General features: G+C 42.2%; 1 protein-coding gene across 1 annotated transcript in view; it reads left to right on the top strand.

The window, feature by feature from the left end:
* WDFY2 (WD repeat and FYVE domain containing 2) overlaps nt 1–20,982 on the top strand; it is a 178,140-nt gene that overhangs the window by 64,783 nt on the left and 92,375 nt on the right. The window contains exon 2 of the mRNA XM_018056705.1: nt 6,525–6,592. Within this exon, the coding sequence (XP_017912194.1) occupies nt 6,525–6,592 (68 nt within the window). The remainder of the gene's footprint in view (nt 1–6,524; nt 6,593–20,982) is intronic.

Below are 20,982 nucleotides of genomic sequence, written 5' to 3'. Positions count from 1 at the left end.
ACCGTGGGGAATGGCTACAGTCTGATGTCTGATAGATGGCAGGTATTTTTTCCTTCCTGAGTTCCCTCAGGGCTCAACCAGCTCACCGTCAGTGGTGGCAGCAATTGCTAATGGCTGTGGCATCCTTGTTTACTGATTTAGCAGGAAGTTATTGACTATGCCAAAGCCTTTGACTGTGTGGATCACAACAAACTGTGGAAAATTCTGAAAGAGATGGGAATACCAGACCACCTGACCTGCCTCTTGAGAAATCTGTATGCAGGTCAGACAGCAACAGTTAGAACTGGACATGGAACAACAGACTGGTTCCAAATAGGGAAAGGAGTACGTCAAGGCTGTATATTGTCACCTTGCCAGTTTAACTTCTATGCAGAGTACATCATGCGAAATGCCGGCCTGGATGAAGCACAAGCTGGAATCAAGATTGCCGGGAGAAATATCAATAACCTCAGTATGCAGATGATACCACCCTTATGGCAGAAAATGAAGAGGAACTAAAGAGCCTCTTGATGAAAGTGAAAGAGGAGAGTGAAAAAGTTGGCTTAAATCTCAACATTCAGAAAACTAAGATCATGGCATCCGGTCTCATCACTTCATGGCAAATAGATGTGGCAACAGTGGAAACAGTGTCAGACTTTATTTTTCTGGGCTCCAAAATCACTGCAGTTGGCGATTGCAGCCATGAAATAAAAAGACGCTTGCTCCTTGAAAGAAAAGTTATGACCAACCTAGATAGCATATTAAAAAGCAGAGACATTACTTTGCCAACAAAGGTCCGACTAATCAAAGCTATGGTTTTTCCAGTAGTCATGTATGGATGTGAGAGTTGGACTATAAAGAAAGCTGAGTGCCGAAGAATTGATGCTTTTGAACTGTGGTGTTGGAGAAGACACTTGAAAGTCCCCTGGACTGCGAGGAGCTCCAATCAGTCCATCCTAAAGGAAATCAGTCCAATCAGTCCATCCTAAAGGAAATCAGTCCTGAATATTCATTGGAAGGACTGGTGCTGAAGCTGAAGCTCCAATACTTTGGCCACCTGATGTGAAGAACTGACTCATTTGAAAAGGCCCTGATGTTGGGAAAGATTGATGGTAAGAAAAGAAGGGGATGACAGAGGATGAGATGGTTGGATGGCATCACCGACTCAATGGACATAAGTTTGAGTAAACTTTGGGAGTTGGTGATGGACAGGGAGGCCTGGAGTCCTGCAATCCATGGGGTCGCAAAGAGTTCCATGACATGACTGAGCAACTGAACTGAACTGATTCCATTTCTCAGGCTTCCCAGGTGGCACTGTCGGTAAAGAACCTGCCTGCCAATGCAGGAGGCGTAAGAGACATGGGGTTGATCCCTGAGTTGGGAAGATCCCCTGGAGGAGGAAATGGCAACCCACTCCAGTATTCTTGGTTGGAGAATCCCACGGGCAGAGGAACCTGGAGGACTACAGTTCATAGGATCGCAAAGAGTCAGATGCAACTGAAGCGACTTAGCACCTAGCACCACCACCATTCCCATTTCTCAGTGCCTTTATCTGTAACCCACATGTAAGAAGCTGCTCCATGTGTAATCGAAACTCAGATGATCTGTAGTAACTTTAAACTCAGTATATTGAAGTGAAACTTGCCTTGTTTTCCTGCCGTCCTCTCCCCTGCCGCCCGCCGTTTGTTAGGGAGCAGCTCTGCACAGCGTAGTGGTGTCTGAAGGTGGATGCCTGGTTCACCCTCGGGCTCTGTGCAGCCCATGACATTTGTGAAAGCGTTTATCTCAGATTGAGACTTGAACCTGGCCAAAACCCACAGTCTTCCAACTGAGATCGCTTACCTGGTTTAAGGAGATAATGAAGCTCAGGTCCTTGATGTCTCATTGCAGAAAGAATTCAGTGGGAGACGAAGCGATAGGTAAGAAGTAGATTTAATGTAGAGAGAAACACACTCTATGGACAGAGTTGGGCCACCTCAGAAGGCAAGAGTGGCCTCGAAATGTGGTGTGGTTAGCTTTTATGGTCTGAGTGATTTCATCAACTAATGAATGGGAGGGTTATTCCAACTATTTTGGGGAAGGGGTGAAGATTTCCAGGAATTGGGCCACTGCTTACTTTTTGGGTTTTGATGATTGGCCTCGAAACTGTCATGATGCTTATGGGCGTGTCATTCAGCGGGCTGATGTGTTACAACAAGCATGCTATACTGAGGACCTAGGTCTAGTGGAAGTCACCTCTTCCCCAAATCTAATCAGTTTCTGTCATGTCCTCAGGGTATGTCATTCTGTTAAAGGTTATGACCTACCCCCTTCCCTCCTGTTTCATTAATAATCATACCCACCTCTTGAGATTCCCTTGGGCAACAAGATCTAACCAGTCAATCCTAAAGGAAATTAGCTCTGAAAATTAACTAGAAGAGCAACTAAAGAGCCTCTTGATGAAAGTGAAAGAGGAGAGTGAAAAAGTTGACTTAAAACTCAACATTCAGAAAACTAAGATCATACCATCTGGTCCCATCACTTCATGGCAAATAGATAGGGAAACAGTGAGAGACTTTATTTTGGGGGGCTCCAAAATCTGCAGATGGTGACTGCAGCCATGAAATTAAAAGACGCTTACTCCTTGGAAGAAAAGCTATGACCAACCTAGACAGCATATTAAAAAGCAGAGACATACTTTGCCAACAGAGGTCAAAGGTCAAAGCTAGAGGTCGCAAAGAGTCTCGACTTGCATGACTGAGCGACTGAACTAAACTGATTCCCTGAAAGGACTGATGCTGAAGCTGAAGCTCCAATCCTTTGGCCACCTGATGCAAAGAGCTGACTCATTGGAAAAGACCCTGATGCTGGGATAGGTTGAGAGCAGGAGAAGGGGACGACAGAGGACGAGATGGTTGGATGGCGTCACCGACTCAATGGACATGAGTTTGAGTAAACTCTGGGAGATAGTGAAGGACGGGGAAGCCTGGTGTGCTGCAGTCCATGGGATCGCAGAGTCAGCCACGACTGAGTGACTGAACAACCAAGAAATGTCTCAGGATAACTAGCTTGTTGGGAATCTGGATGCCAGATTCTTTTACAGAACCGAGAGAGAAGTGGTGAGGAACCAACGTCAAGAGGTGGAATAGAGAGGGAGAGTCAGTAAGGAAGTAAAGTAAAAAGGGCCATTGGTTTTTCAAATCATCTCAGAATGGCCAGCGTTTGTAAGAGGTGTGTTAATCTCCTCTTTTCATAGGTGGACAGGGTCAGATTATCTCCCTGTGAGCTGATCAAAGGCACTTTAGTTAAACACTTAGGCAGAGGGGCAGGGTCGTCTGAGGCAGGCTCTTGCCTATAATAACAACAGCAATGAAAAGCAAGTGAAAGAAATAGCTCCAATTGGTTCTTTGGTTCCAGTTGGTCTTCCAGTTGGTTCTTCTCTGCAACATAACCACTGGACAGCCAGGGAACTCCCTCATGCTTATTTTCTAATGAGGAAGTCAATTGTGATTGAGCAGGACTCTATGGGGCCTTCCCAGGACAGAACCCTGCCCTGTTCCTCTCTGAAATACTTCGATGATAATATCTGGTACATACATCGTGAGTTTTTTTTAATAGATGTGAAAACTCCCACCAAATGGAAGATGTTACCTGCTCGATGGCCATGGGCTCATAACCCGCGTAACTGCGTTCTATGCATAATGGTTTGCATCTGCTAACCCCAAACTCCCAGTCTGCCCCTCCCTCACTTCCCCTCCGCCTTGGCAAACACAGGTCTAGAAACGGAATGCTTTAAATAATTATAATGTGGTAACGGAAAGTCACAATCCCCCTCCTTTCTAGAGATTGCTGTTGTTACTTGTTGAATGGTGCAGTTATCTGTTCAGTGACTTTTCCAAGCTCTTTCTGCAAAGACTGTATTTCTTGTTGCATGTGATCATTGAAATTTCTGTTCTTCTATCTCTGAGGTCAACCAGTGATTTCATGAAGGAGAAAAAGGTCTTCCTTCCCTTTAAATTCTTTTGGCAAACACTGCCCTGGAAAGCCCTTCAGACCTAGAGATCTGAGAGAAAGGCCAGTTTCTTCTCTACTCCCTCAGTGAACCACTTGGAAAATTAAAACACACATCCCCCAGATTTGAAGGACTGGGTTCCAACACCCTGGTACCTGCAAGCCACTCTGTGAACACGAGCCGCAGTCCCCACAGCTACCTGCTATATGAATGGGGCATGCATGATGGCAGCTGCAAGTAAGATGTGGCATTTACTGCAACAAGCCTGCTTCTTCATCAGGCATTCCCATGGATGCTGCAAGTGTCTAACTAGACTTCATAATTCTGAAACAGTGATTCTGACAGTTCTTCCCAGCTCCATAACTGATTTGGTACAGGGACTGATTCTTGGAACTTCCTGTTCTACTGTTTTCCATGATGGCACTGTTTTATTTATTCTTGTTGAGATAATAGTCTCCATATTAAAATGTATTGGTGTAATTATGAAAAGAATTTAAGTGAAGGCTGATTAAGTGTATAAATAATGTATGTATTGAATTATTTATTAGGAATTATTTTCCATTACACCTGTCCATCTCACAGATTGGCTGGTTGACCGAAAAGATGGAATTCTACAAGTATAGCTAGTCATGTCCTGGTATATCGCTACATCGACTCTTGTGGCTACACAGAGAAAATGGCACGTCCTTGTTGTGTCTGTAGTTAAGTCTTTTCCTCCTGTTGGGTGACCCACTGATTAACTGGTGAAGAAATCCAATACAGTTTAAAGCTTAGTCTAAGGTAATGACTTAAATAGTCTATTTAGATATTGTCCGGTTCTCTCTGAGATGAAAATGCTCAGTGTCCGCCTTTTACCCTGGGATGGTGCAAGGGTATGGGGTGAGAGTTGTGGTGTATATGCTCTCCTGGCAGCCACGGGCACTGTTCATTTCCCTTGGTTTGATGTTGGCTACTTCCTCTGGTCTCTGGGGCAGTGTCCCTTTACCTCCTAGTTGTGTTGGCCTTGTGGGTGGGTGCTGGTGTAACCTGTGGTAGGGCCTTTCTGGTTGATAAGAACCTGGCAGTATCCCCTGACAGCATCATTTTCTCTTTGACTCCTCCTCTCCAAGCTCTCCTGGATGTCTTCTTGTTCAGTCACTCAGTCGTGTCCTACTCTTTGTGAGCCCATAGATTGCAGCATGCCAGGCTTCCCGGTCCTTGACAATCTCTTGGAGTTTGCTCAAACTCATGTCCATTGAGTTGATGATGCCATCCAACCATCTCATCCTCTGTCCTGGGCGTCTACCACGTGTTCATCTGGCGTGGACCCTCATCCCCCACCTTGTTGCAGGATTACCTGGTTCCCTGGTGGGTTCCACAATCAGTCCTCTAGCTCAGTAATCTGAGTCTCAAGAGTTTTATCCTTGTCTGACCGTGTTTGGAAAAACCCTCTTTTGAGACAATGGCCTAGCTTGTAAGACTGAATTTACTGGTAAGCCTTCTTTGTGTGTCAGATGTTGCGTATTGCTTCATTATCTCTTCCTGTGTTCTTCCCTAGTAAATCCCAATTACTGCCCAGGGAGATGAATGCTTCCAGCAGACTAGGGCAAAGGCCGTATACTCCAAGAGCAAAACAGCTACAAGGATAATTTTTGAACACTGTCACATGTGGGTATATAAATACATATGAGGATAAAATTTAATTATCCTTAAATATTTAATTATAAAACAGTCATATAATTCTAAATATATGCAGCCTTAAATTTAAGGAATATAGTATCTTTAGAAAAGCGTAAGTGGTGTGTATGTGCACATATATATAGTGTGTGATATATATATATATAGTTAGGATCTATATTGATGTGTTGTATAGACATATGTTATAAACAAACGTGATACATATTTATATGTAATATATATTATTTAATTATAGCACTATGACTATGTCATGTACACACACAGAGTTGAGCCTTGAACAATTAGAGGCAGTGATTCTCCGTGCGGTTTAGAATCCGCACATAGGGCTTCCGTGGTGTCTCGGTGAAGAATCCACCTGCCACTGCAGGAGACACAGGTGCGATCCTGATTTGGGACGATCCCACATGCCTTGGAGCAGCTATGAGCATGTGCCCTAGAGCCCGGGAACCGCAACTTCTGAAGCCAGCGTGCCCAGAGCCCATGTTCTGCAGCAAGAGAAGACACCACACTGAGAAGCCTGCACACTGCAATGAGGAGGAGCCCCCACTCGCTGCAGCTGGAGGAAAGCCCGCCCAGCAGTGAAGACCCAGCACAGCCATCAATCAATAAATAGATAAAATTATGTTAAAAAATGAAATCTGCACATGACTGTATAGTTGGCTTTCTGTACCTGTGGTTCCACATCTGCAGAGTCAACCATTCGTGGCTTGTGTAGTACTGTAGTGCATATATGATGAAAAACAATCCACTTATAACTAGGCCTGTACACTTCAAACCTGTGTTGTTGAGGGTCCACTGTATATATATTTAAGACCTCCTATCAACTTTCCCATGACCAAAAATAGTGTGATTTAAACACCCATTTCTTTGGTTGCAGGACTGTTCGTGTGTGGTTAAAGAGAGACAGTGGACAGTACTGGCCAAGCATATACCATGTGATGCCTTGTAAGTATCTGGATCTCTGTCTTTAAGAATCAGACATGGACCCCAACTCCCCTTCCTTCTCAGATTGCCTGCGCTGTGTTCTCTTGAGCAGAGATGCATGAGGGTTGGGATTGTCATTATAATGGAAAGGATTATATCATTTTATATTTATGATGATCTCATTATATCATTTTAGCTCTCTGTGTAAAATGGGAAAATTGTTTTGAAACTGACTGTAAATACACAGTTTCTGAGTAAGATTAATGGAAGGACTTCAGTACCTAGGCTCCCTGCGTACAGTGGTCTCCCTCTCATTTCCAACTTTTTGTTTAACTTTTTTGTAAAGTAGTTCCTTAGACAATTCAAAATTTTGTCCAGTGATTGCATTTGTGAAGTAAATTTGTTCTTACATTATTGTTCTATTATTTGCTCAAATTCAGGACATTCAGCATTGAACATTCAGCTCTCAAAAGGATTTGCTGTGGATTCAAATGTTCTAATTAGAAGTCTGTCTCATTTCCCCAAAAGCTCCTATGAGAAATATGTCCTTGCACTGATAAATAGTGAATCTTTCAAATATACTTTTAAAAAAAGATGACTAATTCTTAGATTCTTGAACTGGCAGAAGTTCCCCTGCAGGGAGAGAGCTGTTGCCCGCGCCCCACAACCCCCTCCCCAGATAGGCAATTTCTTTCCTTATAGTCTATGGTTTTATCAAACTTAATGAAGTTTGGGTATCTTATTCCATATTTATTTTAGTGTAATTATTTGAATTCATTGTCAGTCATATTGTTAAACGTTTCTCTTATTCCCCTTCCTGCAAACCTTAATTGAAATCAGCACACTAGAAAAATGCCCTGGGCTTGTCGTCTGGGTCTCTGTACCCTCTGGCTTCCTGCAATGTGCGCCTCTTCCCTTGATACCAGCATCCCTGTTTGAGTAGTATATGCCACAGCATACAACCCAGAAAAATTCATGCTGCACTATAGATATGCTAAAGCTTACGCCTCTGGCAAAAGAAGACTGTGATAAGCAACAGTTTTGCGTGTTTATGAACAAATACGTTATTAAGGATGTAATGGATTTCTGTGATTTCAGATCTATCTTTGAGGTTTGCATTTCTTTAGAATTGTAGTGAATAGATGATAACTATGTAGTTGAACCAAGTATCCCACTCTACGTTATCAAAAAAGAAACTTATAATTCAGTATAGTAAGTCCCCTATATGCAAATGAGTTCCATCCTGAGAGCCCGTTCTCCTAAGTCCAGCAAAGTTAGCCTAGGTACCCAATGAACTCAATCGGCTACCTAGTACTGTACTGTAATAATAGCTTTATAATACTTTTCATACAAATAACACATGAAAAGCAAACACAAAAAATAAACATTTAATCTTACAGTACAGTACAGCAGCTGGCATAAGGGGGCATGTTCGCATTTTTGAAAACTCTCAACTTGAAGGTTTCGTATGTAGGGAACTTACTGCGCTTAGATTCTCACCTTACTGGTTGCGCCTCCAGCAGACGCCACTGCACAGCCAAGACCCAAGATGAGCTTTCTTCTTAAGTCTTGGCAGTGATGAGGCCTTAGGTAAATGGAAAAGGAAAGGAATCCTATGATTGATTTTTTTTTCCCCTTATTTTTAAGTGGTATAACCAGTCACCTACGGCCTTTTTCATCACACTTGACATAATATCCAGCAGGACGAGCTGGGGAAATTCTGTAGTCCAGCAAGCTGAAGTTGACCCCAGAGTCCTGTAATTTCCATGTGACTCTGAAGACAGGAGAGGCCAATGTGGGCAGAGTAACGAGGGCTTGGGGATGGTGCTTAAGGAATCTTGTTGAGATGGGTGTTGATAGGAACCTCATGAAGACGTGGGATCCTAAACAGTTGCTTAACAACCACCCCCACTCCCCAGTACACACATCCATACACATCTGATGTCACTCTCTAATGTTCTCTTTATTCAAATATCACGGAGGATACAGAGAAGCCGCGAGTTGCATGTTTGTGCTTTAGTAAGCTGTATCTGATGAGTGACTAAAGAAAGCTGCTGTAACTCTTGCACCCGGCATAGGCTCTCAGTAAACAAGTATTTACTGAAGACTTGAATCTGTTAACAAAGATGATTTCCCTGAGAGTATTATCATACATTTTCCTAAGTGACCAAACGTGATCTTTGAGAAGAATGACCCTCTAATTATTTTGCCTGTGACCGTCTACGAAAGTGAGTAAAGAAGGGATTACTTTGCTATCAACGTGTGGTCTGTGGACCGGCAGCATCAAGGTCACCTGAGAACTTAGTAGAAATACAAATACTGGGCTCCACCTGAGACCTACTGAATGAGAATCTGCATTTTAAAAGATCCCGAGGTGATTTGAATGCCTTTTATATTTTGAGGTTGCCTTTTGGCATTTTCTCCAACATGCGGGAAATGGTTTTTCCAGCAGTCATGTGCAGGTGAGAGAGTTGGACCATAAAGAAGTCTGAGCGCCAAAGAACTGATGCTTTCTAATTGTGGTGCTGGAGAAGACTCTTGAGAGTCCCTTGGACAGCAAGGAGATCAAACCAATCCATCCTAAAGGAAATCAACACTGAATATTCACTGGAAGGACTGATGCTGAAGCTGAAGAATACTTGGGCCATCTGATGCGAAGAGCCAACTCACTGGAAAAGACCCTGATGCTGGGAAAGATTGAGGGCAGGAGAAGAAGGGGGTGACAGTGGATGAGATGGTTAAATAGCATCACTGACTCAGTGGTCACTGACTGAGTTTGAACAACCTCCAGGAGATAGTGAAGGACAGGAGAGCCTGGCGTGTTGCAGTCCATGAGGTCACAAAGAGTTGGACACAACTTAGTGACTGAACAACCAACATGCTAATCTGCTTACATATGTTTATATGAACACGTGTGAAGGCTCATGCCTGTACAGTGTTGATTTGTAAATACATAGATACAAATACACATTCTAGTTGATCACATATTTTCTGTGCACTGACTGTATACAGGCCATCAAGCTGGATGCCAGAAGGTGCAGGTGAACAGCGGGTGAATGGTCAGGATAATTTCCATACTCTTTCATTGTTGGACGGTTCCATCTATCATGGAGGGTGAAAAGGACAGAAGGCTGTGTTCTTCACAGTTGATTGGAAACTGGCTTTTATATTAGGGATTATATGCATTCAGGTAACATAGGAACTGGTCTCTGAGCAGGATCTTTTGTTTACCTTAAGAGAGGCAGAATCTTATTGCATAAGGAAATAGGTTACATTTTCATGTCATTTAGAATGTATTCAGTTATTGAATTTCCACTTTTTTTGTTTTGCAGTCCTTTCTGTTGGAAGGTGTTTTGTTAAGAGGTTACTCAATATTGTCCTTAAATAAGGGGTATGTGGTATTAGTTACAAAGGGGCTTCCCTGGTGGCTCAGATGGTAAAGCGTCTGTCTGCAATGCGGGACACCTGGGTTTGATCCCTGAGTTGGGAAGATCCCCTAGAGAAGGAAATGGCAACCCGTTCCTGTACTCTTGCCTGGAAAATCCCATGGACGGAGGAGCCTGGTAGGCTATAGTCCATGGGGTCGCAAAGAGTCAGACACGACTGAGCGACTTTACTTCACTCACTAAGTGGAAAACTATAGTTTACTAGAGGCTATCGTATGGACACCACAAGGCAGATATGACCATATGGTGTGTTTATAGTCATACAAAAAAAGTAGTATTCCAAATCCAGGAGATAACAGAGATAATTTATATCTTGTATGTGCAGTATATAATTTGTTTGCTTACTTTGTCCATTAAAATACCTTTTAAAAAAGTTGAACTCATAGAAACAGAGAGTAGAAAAGTGGTTGCTAGGGGCAAAGAGGTGGCAAACGTAAGCTCAGTTATAGGATGTGTGGAGTCTGGGGATCTAGTGTATAATATGGTGACCTACAGTTAATAACATTTATTGTACGATTAAAATTTGCTGAGAGAGTACAACTTAAATGTCCTTACCAAAAAAAAAAGAAATATGTGAGGTGAATTAAAAATGTGTTAATTTGATGACAGGAATCCTTTCACAACATATATCAACTCATCACTTTGTAAGCTTCAAATACCTTATAATTTTATTTGAAAATTATACCTTAATAAAGTTGGGAAAAAATAAAGTCACAGAACCTGAAATATCAAACACTGAAAAGAAAACAAAAGCCCTTTTAATGTGGTGTTTGTCACATTCTGAGTAGGCTAGTAACGTTTTATAGCATTGAGAAGCATTTGGAGTTGATTGCAGGGAAGGGAGCAGAAGACATTAGATGAGCAAGAGTGAACACTGAGGGCCAAGCTTGAGGGCACGGAGTGAGCCTGAAAGGCAGAGTGTGATACGACGGCATGAACTTCAGAGAGTGGCAGGTGAGAGAAAGATGAGGAGCAGACGCATCGCAATCAAAAAGCCAACCCCTGCTTTGGAGGCATCCTCATACCCTGTCTTTTCTGAGGCGCTCCTGCTTCCCTGGGCTTCTTTGGAGGCTCAGTGGTAAAGTGTCCACCTGTCAGTGCAGGAGACTCAGGTTCAATCCCTGGTTCGGGAAGATCCCCCGGAGAAGGGAATGACAACTCACTCTAGTTTTCTTGCCTGGACAATCCCATGGACAGAGGAGCCTGGTAGGCTACAGTCAATAGGGTCGCAAAGATCATGACTTGCTTCCTCTCCAGGAGGGATCTAGGAGAAACTAGATTTGCCTGGTTAAGGCTGTTTGCCCCTGAGCCAGTCCAGTTTTCCTAGGAATTTAGAGTTTGGAGTAGGAAATGCTAGTCTCCACCTAGGCTGGTCCCTTGAGCTGGGAACACAGAAATCCAACAGCTTTGTGGCATTTGTGTGCATGAAGAAAATGTGAATCACTTGGCTCCAGAGGGAGAGAAGCCTGAGCAAGTGATGCCTTGAGGTTTTCTTCATGCTCTGAACTCCCAAGCTTGACTCTGATTCTGCCCTTGAGTTCAAAAGGTACCCTCTCTCTTACTGCCATATGCCTCTTTGCACTGAAGTCCGTGCAGTGGGTTCCTGCCGCTTGCCGCTGCAAGTATCTGACTCCGCCTCGCCCTAAGTGTACACCTCCCAGTTCCTGTCTTTTCACTTTCTCCTGTATCTCTGTGATCTTTAAAGAGGAAAGACTGAGCCGTGCAGTCCAGTAGGTCCCTATTGGTGCCTCTGAGGTATTGAGCTGAAAACAGTATGGGAAAAGTGAGGGCAGGTAAAGATGAAAAACAGAAAAAATTATCTTGTTTAATTTCTTTGGACAGTGCGTTCAACAATTTTTAAATGTTTCTTCCATACCAAACACTGTGCAGTGTGCTAAGAATAAGTTGTGTATTTATTTTTATTTTGTTTTGGCCATGCTCTGTGGCATGTGGGATCTTAGTTCCCCGACCAGGGTTTGAACCCGTGTCTCCTACATTGAGAGCATGGAGTCTTAACCACTGGACCACCAGGGAAGCCCCAGGATAGAGTGTTTAATATGGCAGATGATTCCTGTCTTCATGGTATGGTACAGTCGGTTGGGGGAACCAGACGTAAAATGAGTACCACAGTGCCTGGTGAGTTTTAACAGAAGTAGGTGTAATGGGCACATGGTCACAAGAGGTCCCTTAGAAAGTTCCATTTTATATTTGCAGAATTTATTTATTTTTATCTGTGGCTATGTTGGGTCTTTGTTGCAATGCACAGGCTCTTCGTTGAGGCTCACGGGCTTTCTTAGTTGCAGTGAGTGGGGTCTATTTTCCAGTTGCAGCGCACAGGCTTCTCATCGCGATGGCTTCTCTTGTTACGGAGTCCAGGCTCTAGGTGCGTGGACTTCAGTACTTGTGGGGTGAGGGCTCAGTAGCTGCAGTTCTCGGGCTCTTGACGGTGGGCTCAGTACTTGCAGTGCATGGGCTTAGTTGCTCCATGGCATGTGGGATCTTCCCGGACCAGGAATTGAGTCCTGTGTCCCCTGCATTGGCGGGCAGATTCTTAACCTCTGGACCATCAGGGAAGTCTGGAAGGTCTATTTTAAACCCTGGTATCTATAGGGAATTTGGGGTGACTGATGACTTGTTTTTTAGTTTCCTCTAAGCTGATGTTTATGGATGAGTGAGAAATAAGAGTATGTCCTTATCAAATATCCTTTCAAAAATTGTATCTTCCTGACATTATCTCACATGGTAGCTGGAAAGTAGCCTACTATGACAAGATCAAGCTATAGCCTTCCCAGCTGGGACCTGCCTGACCTTGAATACCAGGGAGGAACCTTCCTGAGGGTACAGAGTTAAGGTTTTAGTTATAGCTGTAAATGTGATTATTTGTTCCAGGCTTCTAGTAGATACCATTTCAACCACTATATTTGCATCTTACTACAGAGGGGAAAAGGCAGAGGAACCAGAGATCAAATTGCCAATATCTGCTGGATCATCGAAAAAGCAAGAGAGTTCCAGAAAAACATCTATTTCTGCTTTATTGACTATGCCAAAGCCTTTGACTGTGTGGATCACAATAAACTGTGGAAAATTCTTCAACAGATGGGAATACCAGACCACCTGGCCTGCCTCTTGAGAAACCCATATGCAGGTCAGGAAGCAACAGTTAGAACTGGACATGGAACAACAGACTGGTTCCAAATAGGAAAAGGAGTACGTCAAGGCTATATATTGTCACTCTGCTTATTTAACTTCTATGCAGAGTACATCATGAGAAACGCTGGGCTGGAAGAAGCACAAGCTGGAATCAATATTGCCAGGAGAAATATCAATAACCTCAGAAATGCAGATGACACCACCCTTACGGCAGAAAATGAAGAAGAACTAAAAAGCCTCTTGATGAAAGTGAAAGAGGAGAGTGAAAAGTTAGCTTAAAGCTCAACATTCAGAAAACTAAGATCATGGCATCTGGCCCCATCACTTCATGGCAAATAGATGGGGAAATAGTGGAAACAATGTCAGACTTTATTTTTGGGGGCTTCAAAATCACTGCAGATGGTGACTGCAGCCATGAAATAAAAAGACGCTTGCTCCTTGAAAGAAAAGTTATGACCAACCTAAACAGCATATTAAAAAGCAGAGACATTACTTTGCCAAGAAAGGTCTGTCTAGTCAAGGTTATGGTTTTTCCAGTGGTCACGTATGGATGTGAGAGTTGGACTGTGAAGAAAGCTGAGTGTTGAAGAATTGATGCTTTTGAACTGTGGTGTTGGAGAAGACTTTTGAGAGTCCCTTGGACTGCAAGGAGATCCAACCAGTCCATTCTGAAGGAGATCAGTCCTGGGTGTTCTTTGGAAGGACTGATGCTAAAGCTGAAACTCCAATACTTTGGCCACCTCATGCGAAGAGTTGACTCATTGGAAAAGACCCTGATGTTGGGAGGGATTGGGGGCAGGAGGAGAAGGGAACAACAGAGGATGAGATGGTTGGATGGCATCACTGACTCAAAGGACATGAGTTTGGGTAAACTCCCGGAGTTGGTGATGAACAAGGAGGCCTGGCGTGCTGCGATTGATGGGGTCGCAAAGAGTTGGACACGACTGAGTGACTGAACTGAACAGAGGGGAAAAAAACAAACAAGCAAGCATGAAGAGCACAGGCATTCCTATTTTCATGGTTGAGTTATTACACATTTACTTTACCAACTAGCTTTGCTATTCATGGGGTCAGACTAAAAGAGTAGAGGAGAGTGCGGGCAGGAGCCGGGGTGGCAGGTGTTTGAGATTTTTCTTACTCTGCAGAGTTGGGTATCATGTCTGGACCTTTCTTGCCGACACTTCCCCCATGGAGAAGAGGTAAAGCCACTTGGCTGCCAAAGGTACAGTGAATAGGAGTTTAAGAAGGCCAGAGTCTCAGGCCTGAGTTGAGGATTGGGCAGTTGGAAAACCTCTGTGGATTCTGTCACTGCCGGGACAGACAGGTGGAACTTACTTTGGCTCCTGAGTGTTTATGCATTTGTCCCCGAAGCAGAGCAGAAGATGGCTCTTCAACAGTGACTACAAATAAAAGGCACACCCAATAAATTAAATGACCATTTTGTAGGATCTTCAGCTCTCTGCCTTGAAAATCCCATCTGGTGGGATGGCATTTGCCCAGGCTGAGGCTGTGGTTGGGCCCCTTCAGTTTTCCTACCAGTGTGGCCACTTGACCATTTGCTCAGCTAACTTTTTGAAGTATAAGAACTCTACTCAGTGAAGTAAGTCAGACAGAGAAAGATAAAGACCATGTGACTTCCCTCTTGTGCAATATGAAAAGCACCAACAAATAAAATAAATGAACAAACCGAATCAAAATAAATACATAGATATAGTGAGAACAGATTAGTGGTTACCAGAGGTGAGGCAAAACGCATAAAGGGGATCAGATGCGTGGTGACAGGTGGAAACTAGATTTTTGGTGGTGAACACGCTGTAGCAAGTGTAGAAACGTTGGGGTGGCCAGAAAGTTTGTTTAGGTTTTTCCATAACATCTTACACCACACTATGTAATGTTATGAAATGTATGTAATGTTATAAACCAATGTTAGCTCAATAAAAATAAATCTAAGATTTTTAAAACTTTAAAATTTAAGTCAACAATCAAATAATAGTTAAACGATAAAGTGCAGGAACTCTAGTCCTCACTAGAAACCTTCATTTCGAACTGCCTGCTTTTCCAGTTTTATTTATTTTTTCATCAGCCTGGTTGAGCGAAAGGCTCTTTGTTATTTGTGATGTGTAGTATAAAGGATATATATGCAGTCGACTATGCACCCATATTCTGAGAATTTCTGCTTCGTGTTATCCTTCTGCAGAAATGCCTGCATTCATTGGGCTCTCAGCTCATACTGCTGTGTGTATACATGAAATGTTTTATCTGCCTCTTTGAACAAAATTTTATTGGAGTCTAGTTGATTCTTTTGTGTCAGTTTCAAGTATGCACTCAAGTGACTCTGTTACACAAATGCATATATCCAGTCTGTTTTAGATTCCTTTCCCATGTGGGCCATTACAGAGTACAGAGTAGAGTACCCTGTGCTATGCGGTAGGTCCTTATTAGCCATCTGTTTTACATATAGTGGGGTGTGTATGTCAATCCCAGTCTCCCAATTTATCCCTCCCCACTACTCCCCCCACCCCCCGGTAACCGTAAGTGTGTTTTCTACATCTGTGTTTCTATTCTGTTTTGTAGATGAGTTCGCTTGTACCCCTTTCTGTTTTACATAGAAGTGATATCATAGGATGCTTGTCTTTCTGTTACTTTACTCAGTGTGACAGTCTCTAGGTCCATCCAAGTCGCTGCAAATGGCATTATTTCTCTTTTATGGCTGAGTAGTACTCCGCTGTATATATGCACCGCACCTTCTTTATCCACTGCTTGGTTGACGGACACTTAGGTTGCGTCCGTGTCCTGGCTATTATAAGTCTTGCCGCCATGAGCATTCATCTGCCATCATGCTCAGCGCCCCTTTGAAGAAACACTAACGAAAATGACTTCTCAGGTAGGAGAGCCAGAAACCCTTGGCTTTCTCTAAGGCAGAACTTCTCATCCTGTGTTACAGTGTCCTGGGATGATCCAAATGGATTCCGGGCCCCACAAACTGATCTGTTTAGTTGGGCAGGAGCAATCCAGTCATCGGGGCCCCAGCAGTCTGTTCCATTTCCTCCAGGCTGTTTTGCTCACATCTAAGTTTCTGTGTGATTTGTGAGGTGAAAAAGGTTAGGAGGAGCAACTCTATGGACCTGGTACCTAGTCCTTATAGGTAAGGTGAAACATGGGCTCTGTTATATTCCCCACAGATCTTTCGTTTGATTTTCTTTCTCAGATTTGATATATTTTCCTCAGTCAAGACGTTTTGCTTACTTCTAGCCTTTGTTGTTGTTATTTTTTTTTTGTATCTGCTTTGAAAGCCATTTTCAATTCTTTGTGAAATGAGGCAGGGAATGCATGGAGTAAGTTATCTTAGTTAAGACAAATGAGAGATGCAGTTTGAACATACTGTTTGCATTAAATTCTGATAAAGACGCATTGTTTAATATTGGAGTGTTCATCATTGCTCATAGGATAGATAGCACTTGTGCCTGGGTGGGAAACTAGACTTTGATTTTCATGTTTGCTGCCAATTTGCTGACTGACTTGGGGCAAGTCCTGTCCTTTTCTCTGCTCTGAACCTAACAGATAAGCTGTCCGTTTTCTGTTTCTCAGATTTGCATAAATATTTTGGTTATATGTCAAGTAAATATTTGTAAATTATTTTCAAGTTGTTGGTGTTTAGCAACATACACTCTCTTTGCTCATCTTAACCCAGAGGAATTTAGGAAAGATTGGCCGATTTGTGAGGTTGTTGCTGGATTGGTGTCCCATCTGTTGGAATTGTAGTCTTAGAGCAGCTTGAAATTGAGGATTTAGAAAATTGAAATGATTAATGTGCTCGTATTGATATATTTGGGATGGAAATGAGTTAGTCTGCGATGTTCCCATTGGTGAGGTCCAAGGCTTGAGACAGTGGAGGGGGTTTGTGCGCTGTCCCGCCCTTTCTGCTGGGTTTATTGGAGTTTTGGGGGAAATTCACGTGGGAAGATGAATGACGGAAAGTTATTTAAAATAATGAATTTGGTATTTCTGTTTTTATAAGGTAGTGCTTTCTTGGGTGAGTTTTAAACAGTATGTTTAATTCAGTTGAGGAAGTTTGTTGGCTGTGGGGGATGTGTATATAATTCAGAAATGCTCATCCTATTGTTTAGTTCATATCTTACTTCCCATAACTTCTTGGTTCCTCATTGTGACATATACTGCTCCTTTGTTGGTTTCTTTTTGGTATAGGTTGTATTATAGAACCATGTGTAGAAAATGACTTGTTTTTATTATTGACATTTTCCAGAATAACACTGTAATCTGATCTTTTGATCTTCTGTTTACTCAGAAGAAAAAGTACCCAAGGAAGTTTGATATTTTACAGAATTGAAGGAGAACAAATGATCCAAGCTAAAGATAACAGATATTAATTAATCTGAACGATTATAACATTTATTTAGCATACTCTGATTTTCATCTGACAGAGTAATTTAAAGCTTCCTATAGTCAGATCACTTTACTGTCACTTAAAATGTGTCTGGGAGAAAAAGGGACCACTGCCCATTCACCGTCATTTTAGTGATGTTCCTTAGACTAAATTAAAACAAAACCAAGGATTAATTTTAATTGAGTTCATAAAATATTTGGTTTAAAAGAAAAATTCTTTTTCATGCTAGGCAATTGAGGTCCTAAATATAAGTGTTCTTAGTAAGGTAAAACATGGGCCAAATACTATAAAAAAGTATATATTTATATACTATAAATATTATTTTGTGACACACAGCTGAATGGAGTAGTGTCCGGGAATTAATTAAATCTTTGCTTTATGGTGGTGAGTTTCTCTTTGTATGCCTCTCTAGTCAAGGCCCTCTTATTATAGAATCCTGACATTTTGTTTGTTTGTTTTTTACTTTATTTTTAATTGAAGAATAATTGCTTTACAGTATTGTTTTGGTTTCTGCCAAAGGATCCTGACATTTAACTTCACCAGGATGCCTTTAAATACCTGAAGGTTTATTCACAGAGTACTGTTGCTTATTTAAAGTTCCCACATCCATTCAGCACATCCCATGAAGATTAGTGTCTCCTGCCAAATAATGCCTTTAGCATAGTAAAGCTGTCAGAGTGATTGAAATCCACAGTTCAACCTTCATTGGAACTTGTGTTTATTTGAGTAAAGTTCAAATGATCAGCAAAGGACAGGAAATAAATTAGTCATAAAATGAAAGAATTATAGGTTTAAATACTAGAAATGGGTAAACTTTCCCCCAAATAGAAGTATTTTGAGAATGCCTCCTCTCAACTTATATTTTTTTAGAAAGCAAGAGCAATATTTCTTCTTAGATCATCCATGGGATAAGTTAGAAATTCAGTTAGCCAGTTTCTCTCTAATCCATTTAACTATTGGTCCCTTGAAGTTGATGTTGGTTTCTTGTGTTCCCTTTGCTTAGGGCTGAAGTGTGGTCAGCTGTTCAGTCATGTCCAACTCTCTGTGACGTCCATGGGACTGTAGCCCACCAGGCTATCAGTCAGTATTTTACCTATGGAAAATCTCTGTTCATGGGATTTTCCAGGGAAGAATGCTGGAGTGGATTGCCGTTTCCTTCTCCAGGGGATCTTCCGACCCAGGGATCAAACCCGCATCTTTTGCATGTCCCACATTGGGAGGCGGATTCTTTACCACTAGCACCATACCGGCTCGTATCCTGAGCTTTTCCCCCTTCAAATTATATGGGCATTAATATAATCACCCAGACTAGGGGTTCTCTTTTCATTCTCCCTAAACTTTAAGCTGAACCCCTGCCTTAAACTACCAGATTTCATTTTTAAAAAACATTCAGTATTGCAAAAGTGTTTAAAGATAAGATTTTGACAGTCCACCAAGTCCTGACACTAATATGAGAGAGTATTATTTCCCATTACCCACAGACCTCTACAAATTTCTTTCCTTATCATATTTGTACTTTTCATGGTCTTGCTTCCTAAAATTTTGCCAAATATCCTTCTTTTGAGTGTCGTCAGTCTGAGACTAAGCAGGGAGACGGCCAGTATTGATCAGACAACTTGGAAAATGAGACTTCTCTTGTTTCTTCATTAAAAAAAAAAAAAGTAATTGTATTTACTTATTTGTTTTTGGCTGTGCTGGGTCTCCGCTGCTGCTCCGGCTTTTCTCCGGTTTTGGGGAGTGGGGGCTGCTCTCCAGCTGTGGTACTTGGACCCCTCGTTGCAGTGGGGTCCTCTCGTTGTAGGACACAGGCTCTGGGTCGCTCCAGCTTCAGTAGTCGTGGCGTGCAGGCTCACTAGTTGCAGCTCCTGGGCTCTGGGGCACAGGCACCATAGCTGTGGCACACGGGCTTAGTTGACACTGGCATGTGGGACCCTCCTGGATCAGGGATCGAACCTGCGTCTCTTGCGCTAGCAGGTGGATTCTTTACCACTGGTGGTGGAAGCTCCTTCCCTTATTTCTAGATAAAATGTATTTCAGCCAGCCGCTTTGCTTGACTATTGGAGAATGCATGTTTAAGGTGGGCGAATAGAACAGTCTCTCAACCAAGTTCATCTCTGACCTGAACTTTCAGCCGTCAGAAAGACCCAATTATTTCTTCATTGACTGGTGAATTATTAGTTGTTACAGCTGAATTCTTCTTTGTGAAATATTGTGTTTTTGCAACCTGGCTACAAACATTGGGTCTAAATCATATTTTGTTTGTTTCTTCCCTTATGCTTCCTTCTGCAGGATTCCCTCGACCATGTGGTCATAATTATGACTTTACTGTGTCTTAGTATGCTTCCTCGGACAGTTTTGCCCTTTGACATTTTTTTGCATGGATGAATAGGGGCTTACTGCATATGGACCATAGCACTAGTCTTTCAGAGGTTGCCTTTTCAATTAATTTCTGGTGAGTTGAAGTTAGAAGGATCTCTGAGTCAATTTATCTACTCCTTCAACCCCGAAATGGAAAGACACTATAACATCAAATGTGGGCATCGATATTTCTTTTTAAGTAAGGTGGTTTTTATTGTTTTTTTAAAATTTTGGTTGCTCTGGGTCTTTGTTGCCTCTTCTGGGCTTCTCTTGTTGTGGGGAATGGGCTTAGTTGCCCTTTGGCGTGTAGGATCCTAGTTTTTCAATCAAGAATGGACCCTACATTGGAAGTCAGATTCTGAATCACTGGACCACCAGGAAAGTCCCAATATTTCTTTCAATCCACTTCTTTCCTCCTTGGCCCTGCATCGCCTATGGGTAACCAACCCAGGGCCTCTTCCTATGGGAATGTTATAGTGACGAAGTGGTTTGAAAAGCATCATAAGACTTACCTACTGAAAGTCTTCACACACACACACACACACACACAAGATTTTTTGTAGGGTTTTTTTTTTTTTTTTTTTTTTTGGTGTTTTGCCATAATGCCTCTTTGAAAGAATGTTTACACTTTGGGGGGCACCTGGGAGGTAATATCCCAGTCTCTGTCAATCCCCTGTCGAAGGCCACATGAGTTCTATCATATGGGTTCTGCAACAACAGAACCTCTGTTAAAGCTTCTTTTACTTATTTAGGAAAGGTTTTTTCCTTTTGCATTCTGAAGGCATTTCTTACTATCCGTATAAAGTGATGTGAACCAAGGAGGTGACGTTGGGGACAAGTTTTATATTGTGGCTCCTATATATAGTTGGTGTCGTAATCCATCAATTCCTTGATGACAGCTATAATATCTTATATATCATTGCATCAAATGTCTTGAACATAGTAAGCATTCTAAATTTTTGTTGGAGTATGACAAAAAATTTAGTAAATGGGGGTAAAATAAGGAATACCGAAATGGTGTTGATTTAAGGGTAGCTTGTGCAGTATTGAGA

This window comes from Capra hircus, chromosome 12 (assembly GCF_001704415.2).
Source record: "Capra hircus breed San Clemente chromosome 12, ASM170441v1, whole genome shotgun sequence".
Classification (NCBI taxonomy): domain Eukaryota; kingdom Metazoa; phylum Chordata; class Mammalia; order Artiodactyla; family Bovidae; genus Capra; species Capra hircus.
This window is presented reverse-complemented; position numbering and strand designations above follow the sequence as displayed.